The sequence below is a fragment of the Protopterus annectens genome, chromosome 9.part0, assembly GCF_019279795.1.
Source record: "Protopterus annectens isolate FY-2018-M chromosome 9.part0, PAN1.0, whole genome shotgun sequence".
Taxonomy (NCBI): Eukaryota; Metazoa; Chordata; order Ceratodontiformes; family Protopteridae; genus Protopterus; species Protopterus annectens.
In genome coordinates, this window is record NC_056743.1 from 617,319,690 (window position 1) to 617,342,297 (window position 22,608).

Sequence of the window (22,608 nt, forward strand, 5' to 3'; positions counted from 1 at the left end):
TTACTGATGCCAGGCATTTCGTGAATACTCTGGGCACAGTAGATAAGCCAAAGGGCAATGCTGAGAATTGATAATGCTCTGATCCTGCAAGAAATCTGAGGTATCTTCTGCAATCTGGTCGTATAGGGACGTGCAGGTATGCCTCCTTGAGATCTAGAGTCACCAGCCAAGACTCCTTGCCCAGCATGGGAAGAAGTTGCTGTAGGGTCAGCATTTTGAATTTTGGAACAATGAGGTATGTGTTCAGAGCGGACAGGTCGAGAATAGGTCTCCATTAGTTTTCTTTCCTTGGTACTAGGAAAAGTCTGGAGTAAAATCCTTGCCCTTGTTCCATAGGCGGTACCTTTTCCATAGCTCTCATCCTTAGTAAGTGGTTGATTTGTACTAGAGCGTTTGCTTTTTGGTTTGGTGGTAGGTTTGGCATTCCTCTCTTTTTTGGTAGAGTGTGGAAGTGAAACCTGTAGCCTTTGTCTATTGTCTGTAAAATCCATTTGTCTCCTGTAATGTAATGCCAGTTTACGGAAAATAAGGCTAGCTTTCCGCCCAAGGGTGCTTCCAGTTGTTCCCTGGTAGGCGGTATCAGAGTCAAGTCATTGTGTCTGTCCTGTGGAAGTGATAGTAGCTGGATCTGTGGCAGAACTTATCTGGTTGTTAGGCTGCCACTGACGTCCCCTGTAGGCACCTCTGGATTGACCTCTGCCTCTTGGGTGCCTATTTCTGCCTCTCTGAGCTCTGGAGGTGTCTGGAAAGGACCAATTCTTCGAAGGCCAATTTCTACTAAACCTCGGAGGCTGGACCTGTAAGAAATCCTTGACTGTTTGGACAGATTTTGCTTTTTCTTCCACCTTCTTAAGCACTTGCTGTGCAGGGGAGCCAAACAAACTTTGTTTCTCCATGGGAGCATCTAGGAGCTTTGACTTTACATGGTCTGGTAAGGATTGCTCTTTTAACCATGCATGCCTTCTGATCACTGTTCCCATCATAGCTGATCTAAAGGAAGCCTCCAGTGCATCATAGCCGCATTTTAAGGAATGATTACTGACCTGCTGAGTGTTATGTACCAAATCCTGAAGGGACTTACGGTCTATAGGTTCAGGAGAGGACAGTTTTTTATTTAGCTGGTCTAACAAAAATTCCTGATACTGAATCATGTGGAATTGACAGTTTAAGGCCCTAGCCGAAAGAGTAGCAGAAGTATAAACTTTTTTACCCCATCTCTCCAATGCTCTAGATTCTCTTTCAGAGGGAGGGTTTTGGCAGAGGCAGCTGCTACAGCTTTGGGGCCCTGTGAAATGGTTTCAGGATCTGCAATAGGAGCCTTATACAAGTGAAAGTGTGTGTCCGGGACCCTGTAATATCTGTCTGGCTTGGCAGGGGCCGGGGGGAGAGAGTCAGGAGCAGTACAGGCATCATTAAATGCATCATCAACAACTGTTAGTACTGGAGGAATGGCTAAAGGCCTATGCTGTGGTAAATGTAAAAAGGTCCTTAGCCTTTTCCTTGAATCTGAAAAATCCTGGCCCTGCCATTGAAAATGCTCTCTCATAGCATGTAAGGTTTCCCCAAAAGAAAATTCCTCAGGAGGAGAGGCGGAAGGAATGGAGTCTTCTGCATCAGAATCCTCATAAGGTGAATATGGGCCTTCTGGAGGATCTGGATTTTCTGAATCATCCGAGGAATAGTCTGTAGATACAGGATCCGGGGGCTCTGCTCTAGGCCTCTTCTCTGGAGGGGGTTGAGAGGCCCTGTCTGGGTGAGGTTGGGATCCCCTGATCAAAGAAATGAGATCCTCAGCCAGGCTGAGCATTTGGGAACTAGAGGCAGGCCTGTGTGTGGGGGTTTTAGCAGGCAAGGCCTTAGAAGATTTAGCTGCTTTAGCCCTAGAAAAAGCCTTGATAGATATAGATGCAGGGGGCCTAGCAGCTCCACGTGCAGGAGTAGATATGTCTAAAGGAATAGTATCTGATAAATCCTGGGTGCCTGCTACAGCAGGGGAAATTTCAGTAGCGGATTCAGCCATGCTGTGTGAGGCCTCGGCTATCGGAGGCATGCTTTCGGCCGAAGGAAGAACCGAGGACTCTGTTTCAGCCGAAACCGAGACACTCGCGGTTGGCTTAACCGTGGTTTCGGCCGAAACTGCGGACCGAGAGTGTCGGTCCTTTTCCTTACGCTTTTTAGCTAATTGTGAAGTCGGAGTCTCCGACGGCATTTTGTAAGCAAAAGCGGGACCGAAAAACTCCTCTGCAAACTCCGACCGACGTCTAAGTGTCCGTCGGTTGAAGGAAGCACAGGCTAGACAAGCTGAGACGTCGTGGTCTGGGCCTAAGCAAGGAAGGCAGTAAGAGTGGAAATCCTTATGAGGTATTTGTTTCCCACAAGTTAAACAATTATTTACTTTTTCTGACATCGGCTGAGGCAAGAAAGAGTCCCCAACGGGGTACTTAGCTTTTTAGAAGTCTTCGGTAGTAGAAATCTCTGGATCTGACCGACCGGCACTTGCAAACAGCTTCTGCTTCGGGCACCGCGCGGCAAGAAAGACTGAGGAAAATGGCGTCGGCTGATGCCTTTATACCCAATTCACAGCAGCTATGATGTCGGGTGAAGTGCGACATCAGCCGAGGCCAGACCCAGACTTTGGAATCCGGCCGACCGAAGGGCTGCCTGAGGCAGGACAACCCATATGTTAGGACTGCAGATGCATCCTTGAAGGACATCAAAGATTAAATTACAACATATATAAAATGCATGCAAAAAATTTATAGTAGATTTCAAAGAAAATATTAGGTAGGAAAGGACAGCATTACATAAGCCAAAATTCAAATTTTACAACCCTGCCTGAGGAAAGTTAACAAAACAAGGTAGTGAAAACACCTTTTCCCATGAGACATGTACATTAAATAATTCACATTAAAAGCAACTGACAGTATTTTACTTACTGAACCTAATGTAGAATCAGTCTCACAAATGTACTTGTCAAAGGCTACCATAAAGCTATGTAAATCATACAGTAAAATTCACCAAACCAGCTTGAAGCAAAACAATCAAGTAAATTATACATACACGCAATACACTGAAATCGAGAAGAAATTACTTTCTAAAAAAAGATTTTATATCATGCAGCCTGTAGTACCAGAAAAACTGTACCAAGAAAATGAGCTCTTACTAAATTATAGACAAAGAGAACCATTCAGGAAGGGAGTCCACTTTCTTGTGGTACTCGGGGAATAAATATCCCAATCAAAAATAAAGAATCACCATGAATCCAATGGATGTTACAGCATCTACAGCTGTTGGTACAGAAGAACAACTACAGCCTATAAATAGAAGTTATGTACCTACCATAACGTTCCATGTTAGTTGTCTTCTTCTCGCCTTCTTTCTTGCTGGATGGGTTCGGAGCCGATCCTCGGCTCCGACTCGGCCACTCTAAAAGCTCGAGAGTTGGTTCCACCGGCTCGAGGCTCCCCTTTTATCCCACAATGCTAGGCGGTAATACCTCAGATCTCGTTTGTAAGCTAGGCCCAGCCAGGAAAAACAACATCCAGAAAACACTGGTAAGGGGAAGAAACCCACCTCTAAAAAGACAGAAGAAGGTGACCTACAACCTGATGAGGGAATATATACATAAAAAGTATATACATATATACAAATACAGGTGGTAGGAAAAAAAGGTCACAATCAAACTCCTCTAGGTCTGTCCAGGCTAGGGGGAAGGAGGGTGGGAAGCAAGAAAGAAGGCGAGAAGAAGACAACTAACATGGAACGTTATGGTAGGTACATAACTTCTATATGTTAAGTTGTCTATCTCGCCTTCATTCTTGCTGGATGGGACCGTGTCCCTAGCACCTTGTCCCGGGTGGCCTATCGGAACAGACTCTTGAGTACAGTGGAACCAAAGTTAGCTCTGTGTCTAGAAGCTAAGTCCAACTTATAATGAGAAATGAAAGTATGAGGAGTAGCCCATGTAGCTGCCGCACAAATTGTATCAATAGGCAGCCTGTCTTGGAAAGCTATAGAAGTAGCCAAAGCTCTAGTTGAATGAGCCTTAGGTTTGTTTGGTAACTTTTGATGCCTAATCTCATACACAAAGGAAATCAAGGATGTAAGCCATCTGGAGAGTGATACTTTCGAAACTGGAAAGCCCATTCTGCCTTCTGCATAAGAAACAAACAGTTGGTCAGCCTTTCTGATCTGTTTGGTCCTGTCTAAGTAATACCTTAATTGTCGATGAACATCTAGCCAATGTAATTTTTGTTCAGACCTGTTGGAATAGTTAGGAAAAAACACAGGAAGGTCAATGTTTTGATTTAGGTTTGCCGGAGAGGCTACTTTGGGTAAGAAGGATGGGTTAGTCCGTAAAGATACCCTATCCTTATGAAACAAAAGGTAAGGGGATCGACTACAGAGTGCATGAAGTTCAGAGACTCTTCTAGCCGAAGTAATGGCTACCAAAAAGAGTGTTTTCCAGGATAGCAATTTCATTGAACACAAAGCTGCAGGTTCAAAAGGGGAAAGAATCAAAGATGTGAGAACTAAGTTAAGGTCCCAAGAAGGAGGAGGATTTCTAATAGGAGGCTTGAGAAGAAAAACTCCCTTCAAAAAGGCCTTGCAAAGTTTGTGAGACATGATGGCAGAGTCTGAGATTCCAACATGAAAGTTAGACATAGCTGCCAATTGAACCTTAAGAGTAGAAGGAGACGAACCTGCGTGGAAAAGTTCAGCTAAGAAATCAAGGACCGATTGAATGGAAGCAGTGAAAGGATCTATGTCCCTTCCTTGTGCCCAATAGGAGAAATGTTTCCACTTACTAAGATAAATCTTCCGAGTAGAGGATTTATGGGAAGCTATTAAAATATCTCGAACTGAGTGAGATATTAGAGGAAGCCTGGCTAGGGTTGGAATTGGAGGAACCAAGCAGTGAGGTTCAGAGAGGGGAGGGAGCGATGTAACTGACCCGACTGATGGGTCAAAAGATCTGGAACTGGGTCCAGATGCCAGGGATGCTCCAACAGAAAACGGTGTAGAAAAGGGAACCAAACCTGTCGAGGCCAGTAAGGGGCAATGAGGATCAAGGAAGCTTTCTGAGTGATGGCTTTCTGTATCACTTGAGAAATCAGTGGGAAGGGAGGAAAGGCATACAGAAGTCCCCGGGGCCAATCTTGGACTACAGCGTCCCTGCTGGGATGGCCTGGTAGAGGAAAGAGGGTGAAATAATTTTTGCACTTGCTGTTTTGGGGAGTAGCAAAAAGGTCGCAGCAAGGCTGGCCCCACTTCAGAAAAACTTTTTCCAACACTGAATTTTTCAGAGACCACTCGTGAGGCATGAGAATAGCTCTGCTCAATTTGTCCGCAATGATATTGGACTTCCCGGGGATGTGCGTTGCTATCAGAAACCGCTGAGAAGAAATCGCCCATTGCCACAGTCTGAGTGCCTCTCGACATAGGGGGTAGGATCTGGTTCCGCCTTGTTTGTTGATATACCACACTACAGACATGTTGTCCGTCTGAATTGCTATCGTTCCAATCGGAAGAGAGTCTTGAAGGGCCTGCAATGCTAAAAGCACTGCTCTCATATCTAGAACATTTATATGCAAGTGGCGTTCGTAAGGTTGCCATATGCCCTGGACTGTCCTGCCCTGATAATGCCCCCCCCACCCGATCAGGGAGGCATCCGTTGTCAGAGTAGCAACCGGAGGGGGGAGGACAAAGGGTCTTCCTAAGAAGAGCTGGGGGGATGAAATCCACCAAAGAAGGTGATTCCTGCATGTTTGCATTATCACAATGGTGTGGGACATCGGAAGTTGTTGGTATAACCATTGTGTGAAGAGCATCCATTGTAAGATTCTCATGTGAAATCTGGCTAATAGAAGTAGAGGAATAGCAGCTGCCATTATCCCCAGTACTTTCAGGACCAATCTGACTTTGATTTTGTTGCTGTGGAAAAGAAGAGAGACTAGTTTGTGTATGTCTGCTATCCTTTGGTCTGTGAGTCTCGCTGACATGCTGACTGCGTCTAGATTTGCGCCAATGAAGATAATAGCACAACAAGGCGACAAAACCGACTTTTCGCAATTTATTGAGATACCTAGCTTTCGAAATATGCGAAAAGTGTAGTCTCCGGCGAGTAGTAGAAGATGCTTGGTGGGAGCTGTAAGGAGCCAGTTGTCTAAGTATGGAAACACCTGGAATCCTTGACGTCTCAGGTGAGAGGCGACCACTGCCATGCATTTGGTAAACACCCGGGGGGCTGTGGTGAGTCCAAAGGGCAGGGCTCTGAATTGAAAGTGACTGGTTCCCAGCCTGAAGCGGAGAAATCTCCTGGAGCGTCTGTTCATTTTTATATGATAGTACGCATCCGGCAGGTCTATAGAGCACATCCAGTTTTCCTTCCCCAATAGGGGTAGGATGGACTGCAACGTGACCATCCGAAATCTTGTTTTCTTGACAGACTTGTTCAAGATGCTGAGATCCAAAATGGGCCTCCAGTCCCCTGTTTTCTTTGGAACCAAAAAGAATTTGGAGTAGATTCCGGATCCTTGCTGGTCTGCTGGAACTGGCTGAATGGCTCTTTTTGCAAGCAACTTTGATATTTCTAACGCTGCTTGCTCCCTTTGAGCGGGTAGAACATCTGGAAGGGACTTTTTTGACTGATTTGGAATGTGAAAGAACGGAATGGAATAGCCTTCAGAAATGATTGACTGTACCCACTTGTCTTGAGTTAGAGATCGCCAGGCTTCTGGGTACAGTGACAATCTTCCCCCGACTGCCTCCGAAGGTGGACAGTCGGGCAACACCTCAGGGATGTTGAAAGGGCTTATCAGAAAAGGTTTCTCGATTGCCCTGGTTCTGCGGCGGCGTCTACCATTATTGCCCCCCCCTGCCTCTAGAGGGGAACCGACTCTGTGCGTCAGGCAAAGCCCCTTGAGACTGCTTGCGGAACCACATCTTTCCACTTTTCTGGCCCTTGGGGTAAGGCCTAGAAGGAGTAGAAAAACGGACTCCGACGGCAGAAAGAGTTTTGCCATCCGTCTCGCACCTTGTCAGGGTTTCTTTCACTTGAGGACCAAAAAGGGACGATCCATCAAACGGGGAGTTAGTGAAAGACGTCTTAAAAGGGTCCGCAAAATTGCATAGCTGCATCCAGGCAAGCCGGCGTAAGGCCACACCTGTACCTGCGGCTCTGCTCGCTCCATCAGCCGCATATGAAAGAAGGCGCATGGAGGAGTTAGCTATCGAATTGAGAGTAGCCAGCTAAGCGTTCATCTTATCCTGAAAACCCGCAGCTGTTGGATCCTTTAACATCTCACTCGCTTCTTTGATCAAGTCTCTTTGAAGACGAGTGAAATGACAGAGGTAGTTCAGCGAACGCATAGAAAAGGTCGCTGACGAAAACATCCGCTTCCCGTACCTGTCCATAGACCTAGATTCCTTGTTAGGGGGATGGACAGGCACTGAAGGATCAGCTAGTTCTTTCTTGGTGGCAGCAGCTACCACCATAGCATCCACAGAAACTCCTTTAGTCAAAAATTGTTTGTCCGCTGGGGCGGTAATAAACTTTGAAGGTCTCCTGGGGGTGGGGTCCACAGAGTCAGGAGCCGTCCAGGCCTTTTTTGCTACCACCTGCATGAGAGGGTCAAAGGTGGGGGACACCCAGGAGGTGGAAGGGCGAGAGCCGAACCCCTCAAGATACACAGATTCATCCTCCGAAGGGTTGAGGGCTGGCGAATTCCCCCTCTGTTTTAAGATCTCCAGGATGTCTGCAAAGGAGACATCTTCAGAGGGGGAACGGGGGGAACCTTCAGAATCCTCTAAATCAGTGTCAGAGGTGACAGACTCAGGTGAGTCTATGTGCTTCCTCTTGCACTTTCTCTTCCTAGGGGGCTCTCCTGCCAATTCAGGAGAGGCCTCGGAAGAGGATGAGATCCCCACTGGGGATTCTTGAGGAGCTGGCTCTCTGCGGTCTGGGATGAGGGAGTGAGTAGAAATTACCTGAGGCACTGTGGAGGGAGGGGCGGACGGAGCCGACTGTGGAGCTGAACCAGGTTCCAACACACTCCGCATGACCTCGAAAGCACCCCTGTCAGGCAAAGCCAGAGGTCTCCGCTCCGAAAAGCTGAAAACCTTCCTCGGCACCGACAGTGATGGCTCCGAGGCCGATGTCGGAGCCGAACTCACCAACGCCGAAGCACCGAGAGGGAGAGCGGGGTCGGACAAGGGTCCGATGCCACTCACCCCCTCGGAGCCGACGAGGGAAGTCCAGCGCCGAGATTCTTCCAAAGAAGAAATCGGAGCAGACGACGGCACCGAAGACAATTGTATCGGCTCCGACGCTGCCACAGTCTCGGGTCCGAAACACCCCGGCTCCGAACTCAAAGGAGTCGGAGGAGGAACATTTTGAGAAATAGGATTAAGCATCGACTGATGAGTCGGGCTCTGAAGCATTTGGGCCAGTGCCTCGGACTTAAGAAGTCGACTCACTACCCTCTGAAGGTCAAGGTCCGAAAGTCTCGACGACCTAGAGGAGTGAGATCTATGGCTCCGTTCAGACAGCAAGGGAGATGCTGGAGCCGAATGAACGGAGCCAAGAGACGGTGACCTAGACCTTTTCCTAGTTGTCGGTTCCGATAATTTTATCGGAGCCGACTCAGTGATTTCCAATACCTCGGCTCCAGCCGGAGCCGAGGGAACCGAAGAAATAAGAGTTCGAGTCTCATCGGCTCCAGCCAGAGCCGATGTTGTAGCAGACTTCGAAGCCTTAGGTGTCGACTCAGAAGCTGGAGCCGACGACCTAGAAGGCTTGGAGGGTTTGCCCGAAGTCGGGGGACCCTCAGGTTTCAATAAGCCTTGTAAAATAAGCTTATTTTTCCTTTCCTGCAGGACTCTAAGGCTGAAGCCATGGCATACAGCACAAGAGTCCTGCAGGTGTAAAGGTCCCAGGCAGTACACGCAAGAAGTGTGACCGTCTGTCAGAGACATCTTCTGACAGCACGAGTCACACTTCTTAAAGCCTGAGACCTCTGAATCCTTAGACATTCCGAAGAAATAATGTGTAATCACCACACAAGCATAAACACACCAATTACACTATCCACTAAAAAATTAAAACTAAAATTAAACTAATAAATTTAGTTTTGTTTATTTTAGATCCCTATAAAAAACACATACACTCCACTACTAAAAAGGGTGGATAAACAGGAAGGAAGGGATAAAAAACTACTAAACTAAGGGAATTATGAATAAAAACTAATTTAAAGGGGTTTAAATTAACTTTTAGACTGTTCTAAATAGACTAACCTGAAGCCGGTTGGAACAACACACCTCGATCGCTGTAGCGGCAAACGAGATCTGAGGTATTACCGCCTAGCATTGTGGGATAAAAGGGGAGCCTCGAGCCGGTGGAACCAACTCTTGAGCTTTTAGAGTGGCCGAGTCGGAGCCGAGGATCGGCTCCGAACCCATCCAGCAAGAATGAAGGCGAGATAGACAACTTAACATTGATAGTTAAAGGACACTGTAATGTAAAACAGTAAAACAGAATGCAAGCATAACAATAAATAATGTGCTCAAAATAATGTAGTATAACAGGATTAGAATATGCCATTACTAAATAATTGCTCAAAGTATTTATAAAGACAAAAGTACAATTGTGTAGATATTCAAATAAATCATTGTTGCAGGCTTAACATCTGGGACCCCCCCCCCCCCCCTCCAAGGTACCCATCCTTCCATCTTTCTAAAGCTTGTGATCCTTCTCCTTGCAAAGTGTACAACTGCTTTAGGCCCACACCAGCATGCTGGTATAAGAGGAATGCTTGTCTGCACCATTTTTCTACAGCTTTCTTGTCCTGATAAAGCATGTGATTGAGCAAAACATGAGAACAAGTTTCCAAGTAAATGTTATAAGTCCGAGATAAAAACAGAAAATGTAGGGAACTTCGTGAATACTGGAAGATTAAGATGGGAAAAGGAAAGAAGTTTAAGAAAACACCAGCCACAAGGTAAAACTTCAGTTGTATACCCCTAGAAAGGACGGATGGAAGGTATGGGTATTGCCAGAGTGAACTATTTGAAAATCTACCATTATGGTAAGTCAGACGTATTTATTTATTTAACATTTAACCGGGAAAATCTGATTTGGAACAAAGCCAATTTTCAGTGGAGGCCCGTGGAGAAATGCTCCAGACACATGTCTTTGTAAAGTGGGAGGAAACTGAAGCACCTGGAGGAAACCCACACAAACGCAGGGAGGATATGCAGATTCCACACAAAAGGCACTCCAGCTGAGAATCGAACCGGAGAACCTCTTGCTGTGAGGCGACAATGCTACCACTGCACCATTCACAGAAACATTTGCGGTTGTACAATGTTCTTCGTTACAGCATTGTTGCAGTATTCGTAATATCTGAGAAAACTCCCAGAACATGATCAGACGAGGTGGATGGAAGGGGTTATGCACTCTGAATTTAGGGTGCCATGAAGGATAGACTTAGCAAATCCAGTTCTTGCTCTACATAACACATCCAGTTTCGAATGCTTAGTGAATGTGTAACTAATGACAAACAAGATACTCTTAGAACAGTTTTAGGCTTTACCTCTTGTATAAAAAAAACTAAAGTAGCTACTGCTTTATTGAAATAGGCTTTAACTATTCCTGGTAGCTGTCTGTCATGATTTGTACAACAGAAGAGAACTGTATTGCAGATCCATCTAGAAATGTTTTTTTTCACTCTGGTAAACCTATTTTCATTCCAGCAAAAGACAGAAACAAGTACTCAGATGTTTCTGTCTTTTCTAAGTAATATATTCTATGCACATCTGAAGAATGAAAAAATTATTTCTCCCTTGTTTTGAGAGTTTGGAAGGAATGTAGGTAGTTGGATAATTTGATTAAGACTGAATTCATAAACTACTTTAGACATGAAAGGAGGACCGATTTGAATGCATACTCTATCCTTATACTGAACAAAATGGTGGAACGTACAAAAGGGCTTCTAATTCGGAAACTCAGACTACTAGTAAGACAATTTTCTAGGTCAAACATTTCAATGAAGAAGAAGAAGCTGGCTCAAAAGGAAGAAGTAGCAGTTTTTCTAATACACAGTTCAAGTTATAAGGACAGGCTACTCTTCCTTGAAAATGTAATGTGGAAAACACCTTTGAGAAAGGGTCTGACTTGAAAAGAGTTAAAATAACAAGGATCCAGCAGCAAACAAGCAAAAACAGCTGAAAGATATTACTTGACAAAAGTGTACGATAAGCCAGTCCTAAGCAACTCACAGAGATACTGAAGGACCCCTCCTTTACTGGGGTCCTACCATCTATTTTGATACCAGACAGAAAAACTTTTCCCTTGAGTATACAAGACGTTCTTGTGTTAGTTTCTCTACCCTCTCTAAAAATTTACAGCACATCCTGAGAAAAATGATGCCTTAAAGGAATTAGGATACTATGAGTTTCAGGGTCTGTAGATTGGGATGTACTAGTGACCCAGTGACAAAGTACATCCACCAAAAGAGGAAGAGTCTGGTAATGGCTCCTGGCCAGTCCCCTGAGAAATGAGAACCAGTACTGTCTTGGCCAAAAAGGGGTCAGCAGCAGAATTCACAAATTGTCCATTCTTATGTTTTGAAACACTTTGGGAATCAAGAAAAGTGTGGAAAAGCACATAAACTCCTACTTTCAGGTTATCAAGAAGACATCTACTGCCATTGCCTGTTTGAAAAGAGTTCTGGTGCAAAATAGACCCAGTTGCCTGTTTATTTTGTATTGGTGCAGAGATGTCTATTTCAGGAACTCCAAACTGGTGAATGAGCTTTAGGAAGACAACTTCCATTTGTGAAGGTCTGTTTTGGGCCTGCTTAGAGAATATCTACTCTTTGGGTTCAGATGGGAGAGAATGCAGACTGCTTACAAAAAGGCATTGTGTTGAACACTTTCCAATTTGCCATGGTCAAGTCTGCAAACATGGTTAAGAATTTGTCAACCACCCCCAGCAGTTGTTTACATACTACATAAATGTGATATTGTCTTTCACTACTTGTAGAGTACCTGGTGTCTGCAGACAGTGAGGGGTTCGAAACCACTGATTAAAGCCATTACCTCCTTGGTAATGATACAACTTTCCTTGTGCAAAGAGCTCCAGAAACCTTGAACTTTGATTTCTTGGGAGAAAACTCCCCATGTAAAGTATGAAACATCTGTCGCAATGCTCTGAAGTGGTAGACATTGTAGATTGGAGTCTACCATTTTGTCCCACCAGAGAAAGACCTGAACTACACAAGGAATAAGTGGAATATACTGACAGAGAGTTCAGGTGCTGGGTCAACACTAACCTGAAATATCACTGGATATTCCTCATATGGAGCCTGGCCTGATGAACCATGACAATAGCTGAAGCCATGACCCTTAAGGATTTTAGAAATTCTCTATGATGCAGACTTTTGTTTTGCCAGATTTTTCAAGTATCCTTTACATGCTACTGTTTTTTTACTGTTTTTTTTTCTGGTGGGAGAAAGGCCATCTACAATATAGCATCTATGAGACAACCTAAGAAAACAACTCAAACAAGCGACTAGAGAAGATTTCTTTAGATTGCAAGTGAATCCTACATTACGAATTAGGTTTGTGGTGAACTCCAAAGTCTTGAGTAGTACCTCTGAACTGAAAAATGCTTAAATTAGACAACCATCCAGGTAAAGACAGACATGGATTCCTTGGAACTTGCCAAAGGCTATAACCCTGGGACAGGTACCTTGTGAATACCCTTGGTGCTACAGAAAGCCCAAAGGTTGAAGAAGTAAACTGACAGTGCAGGCACAAGACAGAGAACCTTAAATACTTTCTGTAACTCGTGTAGACAGTGATGTTTAAGTATATTTTATATCTAGAGTGAACAACACATGATTTGATTGTAAAGAGAGCATTTAAAAACAAGGAACCCTCAAAAAGGTGTTGAATCTAGATAGGTCTAAAATTAAGTCTCCAGTCCACTTCTATCTTGCAGACTCAAAACTGTTTTGAGTAATATCCTTTTCCACACAGACACAGAGGCACTACTTCAGTCACTCCTAATAGAAGAAGGGTTGAAACAGAGCATTCTGAGATGTCCCCAACCATTAAGAAACTCAGGAACGCCTAAGATGCTTGGTTTGGAATCCCAGTGAAAAGCGCAACCTCTTCTTATAATATTTAACAACAAGGAATATTGAGTGATTTTTTTTCCCCACCACGTGAATGGGAAAATCTGCTAGCAGTTTTAGGGAAAGGTGAAAATTGGCTGGGAGTGTAGAAGGGGACAGGGGATTGGAAAAGAATAGTCAAGGCTGATCTCTGTTGCTACTGGTACCCCAGAACCATCTTTGCTTCTTTTTTTGTTAAACTGGCCCTTACCTGATTTCTTGGACTGCTTTCTAAAGAAGGGACCAGGTTTTGCAGTTAATTTCTTCTGCATCTGGGGACAGGAGAAACAAACAGTTGAGTTAACCCTTCCATCACTTTACCTCTTCACCTCCATCTTTTTAAATATTTCAGCTGTGGGACCCCCAAACAACAAATCTTTAAACATTCAATAACTGATGTTTAACATCTTCTGGTAAGGGTTGGAGCCTTATTCAAGCAAGCCTATAGATGACAAAGCCAGTGGCAGCTGCTCCAGATGATGCATCAATGGTATCGTTTCCACATGTCATAACAAGTTTAGCAACCTAGGAGGGAGAATGAAGCATACTTAGAAGTTTTGATCTTGAGTGTAGGTTACAAATTTTTGGAAATCTTCTGCTCCACATTATCTAACATAGCTAAAAAGAATTTAAACATACATACCTTACAATTACCATCCCTAAATGACAGGGTTGCAGAGGTATAAACTTTTTTGTTTTAACTGCACCTTGTCAAGGGCAACTAGGTGAGGAATTAGGAGCAGGAACTAACTTAGCTCCCTTCTTCGTGTACATGGGGAAAAAAAAAGATCAATCAGCAACAGGCTTTTTATAAAAATATCTATGAGAATCATGAAAAATCTACCTCGTCATCTGGGAGTTGGGTTGACAACCTGGGATTAGGGTAGTCATTAAAAAGGCATCTTCTAAGGCTCCAAGTACAGGTTTAGGAAAATGTACATGCAGAAGGTCATATCACTTTTGACAGTCAGATATTTGTCCCCTCCCATTTAAAAATTCTTTCATTTTAGATACAGTCTTACAAAAATAAATGTCTTTATTATGGGATTCAGGAGGAGGAGTATCTTTCATTCTGAACTCTTAGAAGGATAAGGAACCTGAGAATTATCCTCTAAACCCTCTTCATCAAATAGATTCTTTTCAACTGAAGGTGATTCCCTTACTCTTTTAGTAGCAACATAAGTAGTAGTAGTTTGACCCAGATGTAAAGCACGAATAGCGTTTAACAGCCCTTAAACTAAACCAAACCAGTCTTCTTGAATGGTCTGAGGAAGAGATTAAAGATTCTGCAGACAAAATATACCAAGAAGTAGAAGGAGAAGAAATGTGTTTTTTGTATGCTTTTATGTGGGATGCCCAACTGAGGTTTAGGTGCTGAGGGACTTACTTTTACCCCAAAACCTTTGGTGTCTTCTCTGATGAGAACTTGGCAAACACTCCTATTACCTTATGATACAATAATTCTAGGTTTGAGGAAACTAATTACAGGATAGCCCATGGGACAAGATTCAGAAGGATGATCAGTTACAATGGACATGACTGTGTTCCTGGCCATAGCCGCTTCCACAGTTTCAACATTACAGGGCCTGGAAATGCCAACAGATGGTCCTAGGGCTGTGAAAGTGCTTCACTGGGTTCATCCATCTCTGCCCAAGATGAAGTATAGGTTCATTCAGAGCAATTCACTTCTTTTGGAGGTTAATCTGTTTGCTTTCTTTAGCTGGAGAATGAAACATCAAGGATGAAGAAGCAGGTGACACAGCTGCATGCACCACCAATAATAAAACGTTATGCACTCACCATAACGCTCCATCTGCGTTGTCCATTTTCATTCTTTTTTAACTGATGGGTTTGAATCTGACATTCAGATCAAACTTGGACACTTCTTCCAAAGAGCAGAATCTTAGAACTCTTGAGCTCCTCCTTATACCTATAGTATAATGCCCCACCCTATAATATAATGCCCCACCAACCTAACATACCTCAGATCGAGTTTGCCTCCTCCAGATATAAAATGACAGTGGCAAAACATAAAAAGGTAGCTGGAGCTCAAACTAGGAAAAGAAGTTCCTACAATACTCTTCGATCTCTCTCCAAAAGGAATTAAAGGAGGGGTCGGGGGTGGTGAGTTGAGGAAGAATGAAAATGGACAACGCAGATGGAACATTATGGTGAATATATATAACTTTTTAATCTAATGTTGCCATTCATTCATTCCTCAACTGAAGGATCAGTGTTCCCGGCTACCAAAAACCAGGGAGAACTGTAAGGAAAGATATTCTAGAGCACCACCATGCCAAAGGCTGCTCTTCTCCTAGAGACCAGATCAAGTTTGCAATGAACAGTAAAGGTATAAGGATTAGTCCATGTTGCAGCTGCACAAATATAATCCAAGGAAGTTCTAGCCAAAAAGCTGAAGAAGTCACCATGGACCTTGTGGAATGGGCTCTTGGAAGTTTGGGCAAAAGCAAATCCTCTTTCCCACAGACAAAGGCAATACAAACAGTTAACCATTTACCCAGAGTAACTTTAGATACTGGTTTGCCTAATTTGGTAGTGGAAAAGGAAACAACTGTTTTTAAATATTTGGTTCTGTAAAGGCAGAAGCGTAATCGTCTGTACATATCTAAAAGATGCAACGGATATTTCCCTCTAACTGAGAAGTTTAGAAAGAAAACCAGATTAATGACCTGATTTATATTGGATTCAGAAGCTACCTTTGGTAGGAAGAATGGATTATTTTGCAAGGATACCCTATCCTTGTGAAAAACTAAAGGAGGTTTCAAGGATATAGCTTGGGAGTTCAGATACTCTTCTGTTGGAGGTAATAGCCACTAGGAGCATGGTATCATCTTCCAAGACAATAAATTAAGGTCAGTATTGGCCGAAGGTGCAAAAGAAGACTCAGTCAAGGCCTTTAGCATAATATTTAAATCCCAAGGTCATGTAGGGTCTTTTAATTGGGGTCTAAGTAGAAAAGTTCCTCTTTGAAAAGCTTTGCAAAGCTTAGAGGAAGCAAAAGTAGAGTTACTTACTCTCAGATGAAAGTTGGAAATCGCTACTAACTGGACTCTAACTGTACAGAAACTAGCACCTTCATTAAAGATTGCGGCTAAAAAGTCAAGGGCATTGGAAATTGGTGCTGAAAGTTTTTGTTTAGGGCCCAAAGAAGAAGCCTTTTCTACAATAAACTTGCAGTTAACCAGAACTCAAGCAACCAGAAAAAAAAAATGAAGAAATACAATACAATTTTCATGTGCTGCACTTTCTGCCCCTCCCCTCACAATCACAGAAACGTACCACACATTTTTAAAGTTTTAGAGTTTTAAAAAGGAAGATAGGAATAAATTCCCTCTCTTCCCCCACCTAAGAACCAGTCAAACCAAACAAATAGTATAGGGTACGGTATTAATCAGGCTTATTTTAATAGTAAATCTCAAGCAACCAGAAACTACAGTTATCCGGCATATACCAATCCCTATGGGTGCCAGTTAACTGAGAGTTTACTGTATTTACTCCTATAAATCTTTCTGCTGGAAGCCTTATAGGAAGATAATAAAATGTGACGGACAGGGAAGGAAAGCCTGGGCTGTCTAGTAATCACTGGAAATGGAGAAACCATGTAGTCAACTTGAGGCCTGCTGAGTCATGCCTGTCAGGAGAGACAGGAGATCTGGAGTTGGATCCAGAATATATAGAAGATGAGGCCAGAGGAAGGGAAACCAGATCTGATGAAGCCAGTGCAGGGCAATGAGGATAACTGTGTTCTTCAATCAAGATGCTTTCTGTAGAAATCTGGGAATGAGGGGCAATGGTTGATAAGCTTAAAGAAGACCAGCAGGCCAAGCGTGAACTACAGCATCTCTTGGTGACATCACTGATGGCGGAATCAGGGCAAAGAACCTGATGCATTTGTTGTGAGGAGAGAAGTGAAAAAATTGCAGCACAGCTGACCCCACTGATGGAAAATTCTCTCCACCACGTTGACAATGAGAGACCACTTGTGAGACATCAAAATGGACTTGCTTAACTGGTATGTGCATTGCTATTAGAAAGTGAGTGGAGGAGATTGCCCAATGCCAAATTATCACAGCTTCTCGACAAAGAGTGTAAAGATCTGGTTCCTCCTTGTTTGTTGATGTACCAGACTACTGATATACTATCCATCCGAATTGCAAATGTCCCAGTTGGAAGATGTCTCAAAAGGCCTGGAACGCTAGGAGGATCACTTTCACTTCCAGGCCATTGATATGCATCTCGGCCTCTTTGGGGGACCATGTGCCTTGGAATGCCCTTCCCAAGAAGTGTCCCCTCACCAGATATGGGAAGCATCTGTGGGCACTGTGGCCTTGGGTTGGGAAAGAACAAAAGGACATCCTTCGTGAAGCTGACTGAATTGGATCCACCATAGAAGGCAATTCTTGCACACTTGAGTGATTTTGACTGGCATGGATAATGGTTTTGGAGAATGGACCACTGGATGGATAACGTCCACTGAATAATTCTCATATGGAACCTAGCCAGCAGGAGAAGGGGGACTGCCACTGACATGGAGCTTAAAGCTTGAAGTAACAATCTGGCCGGAAGGGAAGAATTCTGAATTATTTTCCTGACCTAGAAATGTATAGTTTCTATTCGAGACAGAGGAAAGGAAGCTAAGTGACCGTATTCAAACAAGCAGATATGAACTCCAGATTATGAGTTGCTGTGAGCTGAGATTTGCTGTAACTGACTGACATTCCCAGATGTGAGCACAGCTACAGTAGGTAATCCTTTGCTTGAATCAACTGATGCCTGTTTGAAGCAGTCAGGAACCAGTCTTCTAGACATGCAAACACTTGGACTCCAATGAGTCTCGAGTCAGCTGCTATGATTGCCATGCATTTGGTGAACTCCCTGGGAGCTGTGGGGAGATCAAGGGCAGTGCCCTGAACTGGTAATGGCTGTCTCCCAGCTGGAAGCATAGGTGCCTTCTGGAGTGCCTGCCCATTTTGATGCAAGCACATCCAGTCGCCCTTCCACAGAAATGGTAGAATGAACTGAACTGTGACCACCCAGAACTTTGTACACTGAACAAACTGATTTAATTTGCTGAGATCCAAGATTGGTCTCAAGTCCCCTGTCTTTTTCTGGCAACAAGAAGGATCCTAAGTATGTTCTAGATGCTGTCTGGTCTAGGAGGACTTCCTGGATGATTCTCTTTTTCTAGCAGCTTTTTGATTTTGAGAGAAGCTGCTTCCCTCTGACTGGGTGGAACATCTGGGATTTTCTTTCGAAAAGCTGGAAGAGGTTGGGAAAATGGTATGATATAACCTCTGGATATTATCCTCTGCATCCATGAATCATTTGTGATATAAATCCACGCTCTCTGGGAGCAGGGATAAATGACTCCCAACTACCTTCATAGATGGACAGTCAGGCCCAGGAACGCTGGCAAGGCCTAACTAAGAAGGAATCTCTAGACCCTTGGTTGCATGGACCACCTCTGCTGTGAGGATGGTGTCTTTCATTGGAGTTCTCCCTTCTGCCCTTGGGAGAACAATCTCCATGCGAATCCTGGAAAGGACCATGGGACTTTTTAAACCACATATTTTTACCACCTAGTGGTTTCTAGAAAAGGACCGTCGAGAGGTAGAAAAATGTACACCCACAGTAGACAGGGTCTTTCCCTCTTGCTCACACCTGGAGAGTGTGTCTTTCACATTGAGGCCAAAAAGTGAAGATCCATCAAAAAGGTGCATTAGTGAAAGAAGACTTAAATGGTTGTGTAAGGTCAAACAAGTACATCCAGCTATGTCTCCTAATGAATATGCTTGAACTTGCTGCCTGTGAGGTACCTTCGGCAAAGTGTGAGATTAACCTCATTGACAAATTAAACATTCAGTGAAGAGTAGCCAGATGTGAGGAAATTCTATTCCCTACCTCAGAGGACATGGAAACAAAGCGATTTGGTAAAATACTTGCTCAAATCTCTCTGAAGTCTTGCAAAATATGCCAAATAATTCAGTGACCTAAGAGTGAAGTTTGCTGAAGCATAGACATGTTTCCCAAACCTATCCATCACTCCAGATTCTCCGTTAAGGGGATGGACAGAGGAACTCTATTCTACCAGTTCCTTTCTTGTGGTTGCCTCAACAAACATGTCATCAAGAGGCACTCCCTTACTCTTATGTACATGGTCTTTTGGAGGTGCAACAATTTTATCTGGTTTCTTGAGAACTTGCTTGATGTTGTCCAGCTCCTCCCACGCCCACCGAGAGTCCAGATCTACAAAAGCTCATTGGACAGGGAAGTAACCCAGGAGGTAAATGGGGGCCAGACCTGAAAGCCTCCAGAAACACTGATTCCCTTTGGGAGGGGTTATGGAAAGACCAACCACATCTTTGTTTAAGGTGCTCCAGGACATCTCCAAAGGAGATATTATCAGGTGGCAATCTGAGGGACCCCTCCCCCTCAACAAAATCAGTGCCCTCAGTGAGAGATTCCTGTGGGGAATCTAGGTGCCTCCTTTTGCATGTTCTCTTCTAAGGGACTTCCTCTGTGGGATGTTTCGGGGAAGTGTTGGAAGAGATAATAATACCCCGATGGTTAGGCTGGAGGCCACATTGGACTGGCTGTCCCAGTGAAATGGTTGATCGATGCTCAGGAAGCAAAAAGAGAATAAGGCAAAGAAGTCTGATCTGAAGAGGGAAAGGTTGTCTGTTCTCTAGGTATAGAGAAGACTTTCTCCACTACTTCAAAAGCGGAGCACCTAGGAGATGCAGAAACCAACAGATCTGTTATGGAATCCTCTCAGATCCCTGCCTCTCCAACAGCACTTCACCAGAGGGGGAGTCGGACACAAGCTATCTAATGCTGAGGCTTCGAGGAGAAGAAATGGCTCCGAAAGCTTTGGATTCAACTCCAACACCCTGGAACCAGCTCTGTTGCTTTGGCTCTGAGAACCTTCTGGCTATGAGGTGCTCGATGCTGGTCAACTCAGAGGGACCATCAGAGTTAAAGAAACAAGAATCATTTGATCAGAGGAAGACACCCCCAAGGATTTCACATCCAACAGCTCTGGAAGTGAAGGATGGATAAGAGAAGGAGAAATCAATGGTATTGTGGTTCATGGTAGGCTCTCAAGTCCTGAAGGGATTAGAGCTGAAAGGACTCACATTTTTTATCTGCATCCTGAGGAACTTATCATCCTATCCACATCTGCTTTGGACAGGGTCCTGGAGGATTGAAAAGACTAGGTAGTAGAAGGGGGTGTATAATGCCTTCTGGGCAACTGCTCGAGGAAGAGAGAAGGAAGCCTGGAAGAAACAGGCTCCGGTGTCAAAAGGGGAGTACGAATCTGAAGGGATCTTTTGGTCCATTGCTTCAGATCTAATATGGATGTATCCAACCTTTTCAAAATTTTGGTTAAGGGCTCTGATGAAGGAGCAGAGGTCAAGGTAGGACGATGATCAGGAGACTGCTTACACATCTCCTTGTCCTTAAAAAGAGAGTTGCTCTTTTCATCAGATTTCTTAGGATGCTGAGCCCCAGCAAATTAAGAAGAAAATTTAGAAGGAAGCAGGCCACTGAGGATGAGCTTGTTTTATCAATAAGAACCCGAGAATTAAATCCCACACATATGTTACAATCTATGTCCAAGTGTGCAGGGCCCAAACATTAGACACATTCCCTGACAGCTTCAGAATTTGGGATCCTATGCCCACAGGAAACACACTTTTGAAACCCAATGTTTTCTCCGAAATCTTTGGATCAACGCTACACAATAATACATGGAATAAACCTAGTCAACTATTACTACAGAGCAAAAACAGAAAATATATTACAGGAAAGATATAATATATATATATATATATATATATATATATATATATATATATATATATATATATATACACACACACACACACACACACACAGAAGAAAGAGAAGAGAGAAGATTACCAATGATGGTATTAAAGAGTACTCAAAAGAGTAAAAGAAATAGGCCGTTACAAATTATAAGTAACGGATAAAGGAGAAACTATAAGGGTTATATAAAGAATATGATACACCTAAGATAAACACATAAGATAAAGACTACACTAGCTTAACCATAAGATACGATTTAGAAAATCCTAAATGCTCAACAGCTAATAATCTACGTCTGTTCTCAATAGTGGCAAAGAAAATCTGAGGTATGGTGGGTTGGCAGGGCATTATGGGAAAATAAAGGCGCTTGAGAGTTCTAAGATCCTACGCTCTGGAAGAAGCAGCCGAGTCAGATCAGAGTATCGCATCCCAACCCATCAGTTGAGGAATGAATGAAAATTACATCATCAGATTTTCTTACTTTAAAGATATTGCCTAAGGGTGCTAAGACATTCTCTAATAGTCAGGAGAAAAAAAAAAAAACGTGACAAACCTGACAAGTTTTAACACTGTGTTCTGCCCCAAGAATGAAAAAACAGCTAGTGTGGTAATCCTTATAAGTACTTGCCCATCACAGTCACATTTCCCTTTTTTAGTCACAGATGTAAGAAAAAAAAAAAATAACATCATCTATACTATAGGTAGAAAGAATCTCAGACAGGGGTACTTTTCTGCCTGAGCTTCAGAGACTGTAACCATCAAAACAAAAAAATGCTTGGGGCACTGACAGAAATCTGCATAAATGAGCTAAAAGTGAGAAAGTTCTGAAAAATGGTGCAGACATATGTCATGCAGGGGAAGGATCCTGAACTTTTAAAAGACTGTCCACAGCCTGATGGGAACTTTGCAGGGAAAGTCCCAGATGCTAAGAATACTGCAACAATCATCTGATACACCTTCACTTTCTCGTTTCAGGAGTTATGTGCAATGCTGTGAATGGTACACTGTAGACTTCTTGCATTCAGGGAAACGCGCGAGTCTGCAAAAAGCAGCAACTTCACAAATATACGTTACCATACCATGCAATCAGTGTCCTGCCAAGAACTTCTGTTATACTTGGGCTTTGCATAACATTTTTGATCAAATAAATAAGCTGCCTTTGCAGTTCTAGAGAACGTAGATTTAAATTAATTTATTGCTTAGGCTTAGTTAAATATTCTGTAACTCCCTTACAAAGCAAACTACAGCTTACCTGAGTGACTCTGTTTTGTTAAATTGCCTGCAGTCAGCAGACAAGAAGAAACGGTCAATATCTCGAAGCATGAGGTCTTTCATATCAGAGAAGGATGTTGTAAAATTCCTGCAAAATACAAGAACTTATTAAGTGAGAAGAATCACTGAATTAAGACTTAAATGACACACCAGACTAAGAAAATCAGTGTGACACTAAATGCAAGCCCATGCTGTAAATTAAGTAAGCCAAGCATCAGTACACTTCATTTATTATATATTTGTAATTAATGCAATACATTACATCCCACAGTCATGAAGCTACCTCTTACATCTATAAGGCACACTT

General features: G+C 43.4%; 1 protein-coding gene across 1 annotated transcript in view; it reads right to left on the reverse strand.

Moving 5' to 3' along the window:
- The window catches only part of LOC122811369 (cyclic AMP-dependent transcription factor ATF-6 beta-like), a 1,192,927-nt gene that overhangs the window by 417,465 nt on the left and 752,854 nt on the right, over nt 1-22,608 (reverse strand). Inside the window, exon 11 of the mRNA XM_044083167.1 lies at nt 22,282-22,389. Within this exon, the coding sequence (XP_043939102.1) occupies nt 22,282-22,389 (108 nt within the window). The remainder of the gene's footprint in view (nt 1-22,281; nt 22,390-22,608) is intronic.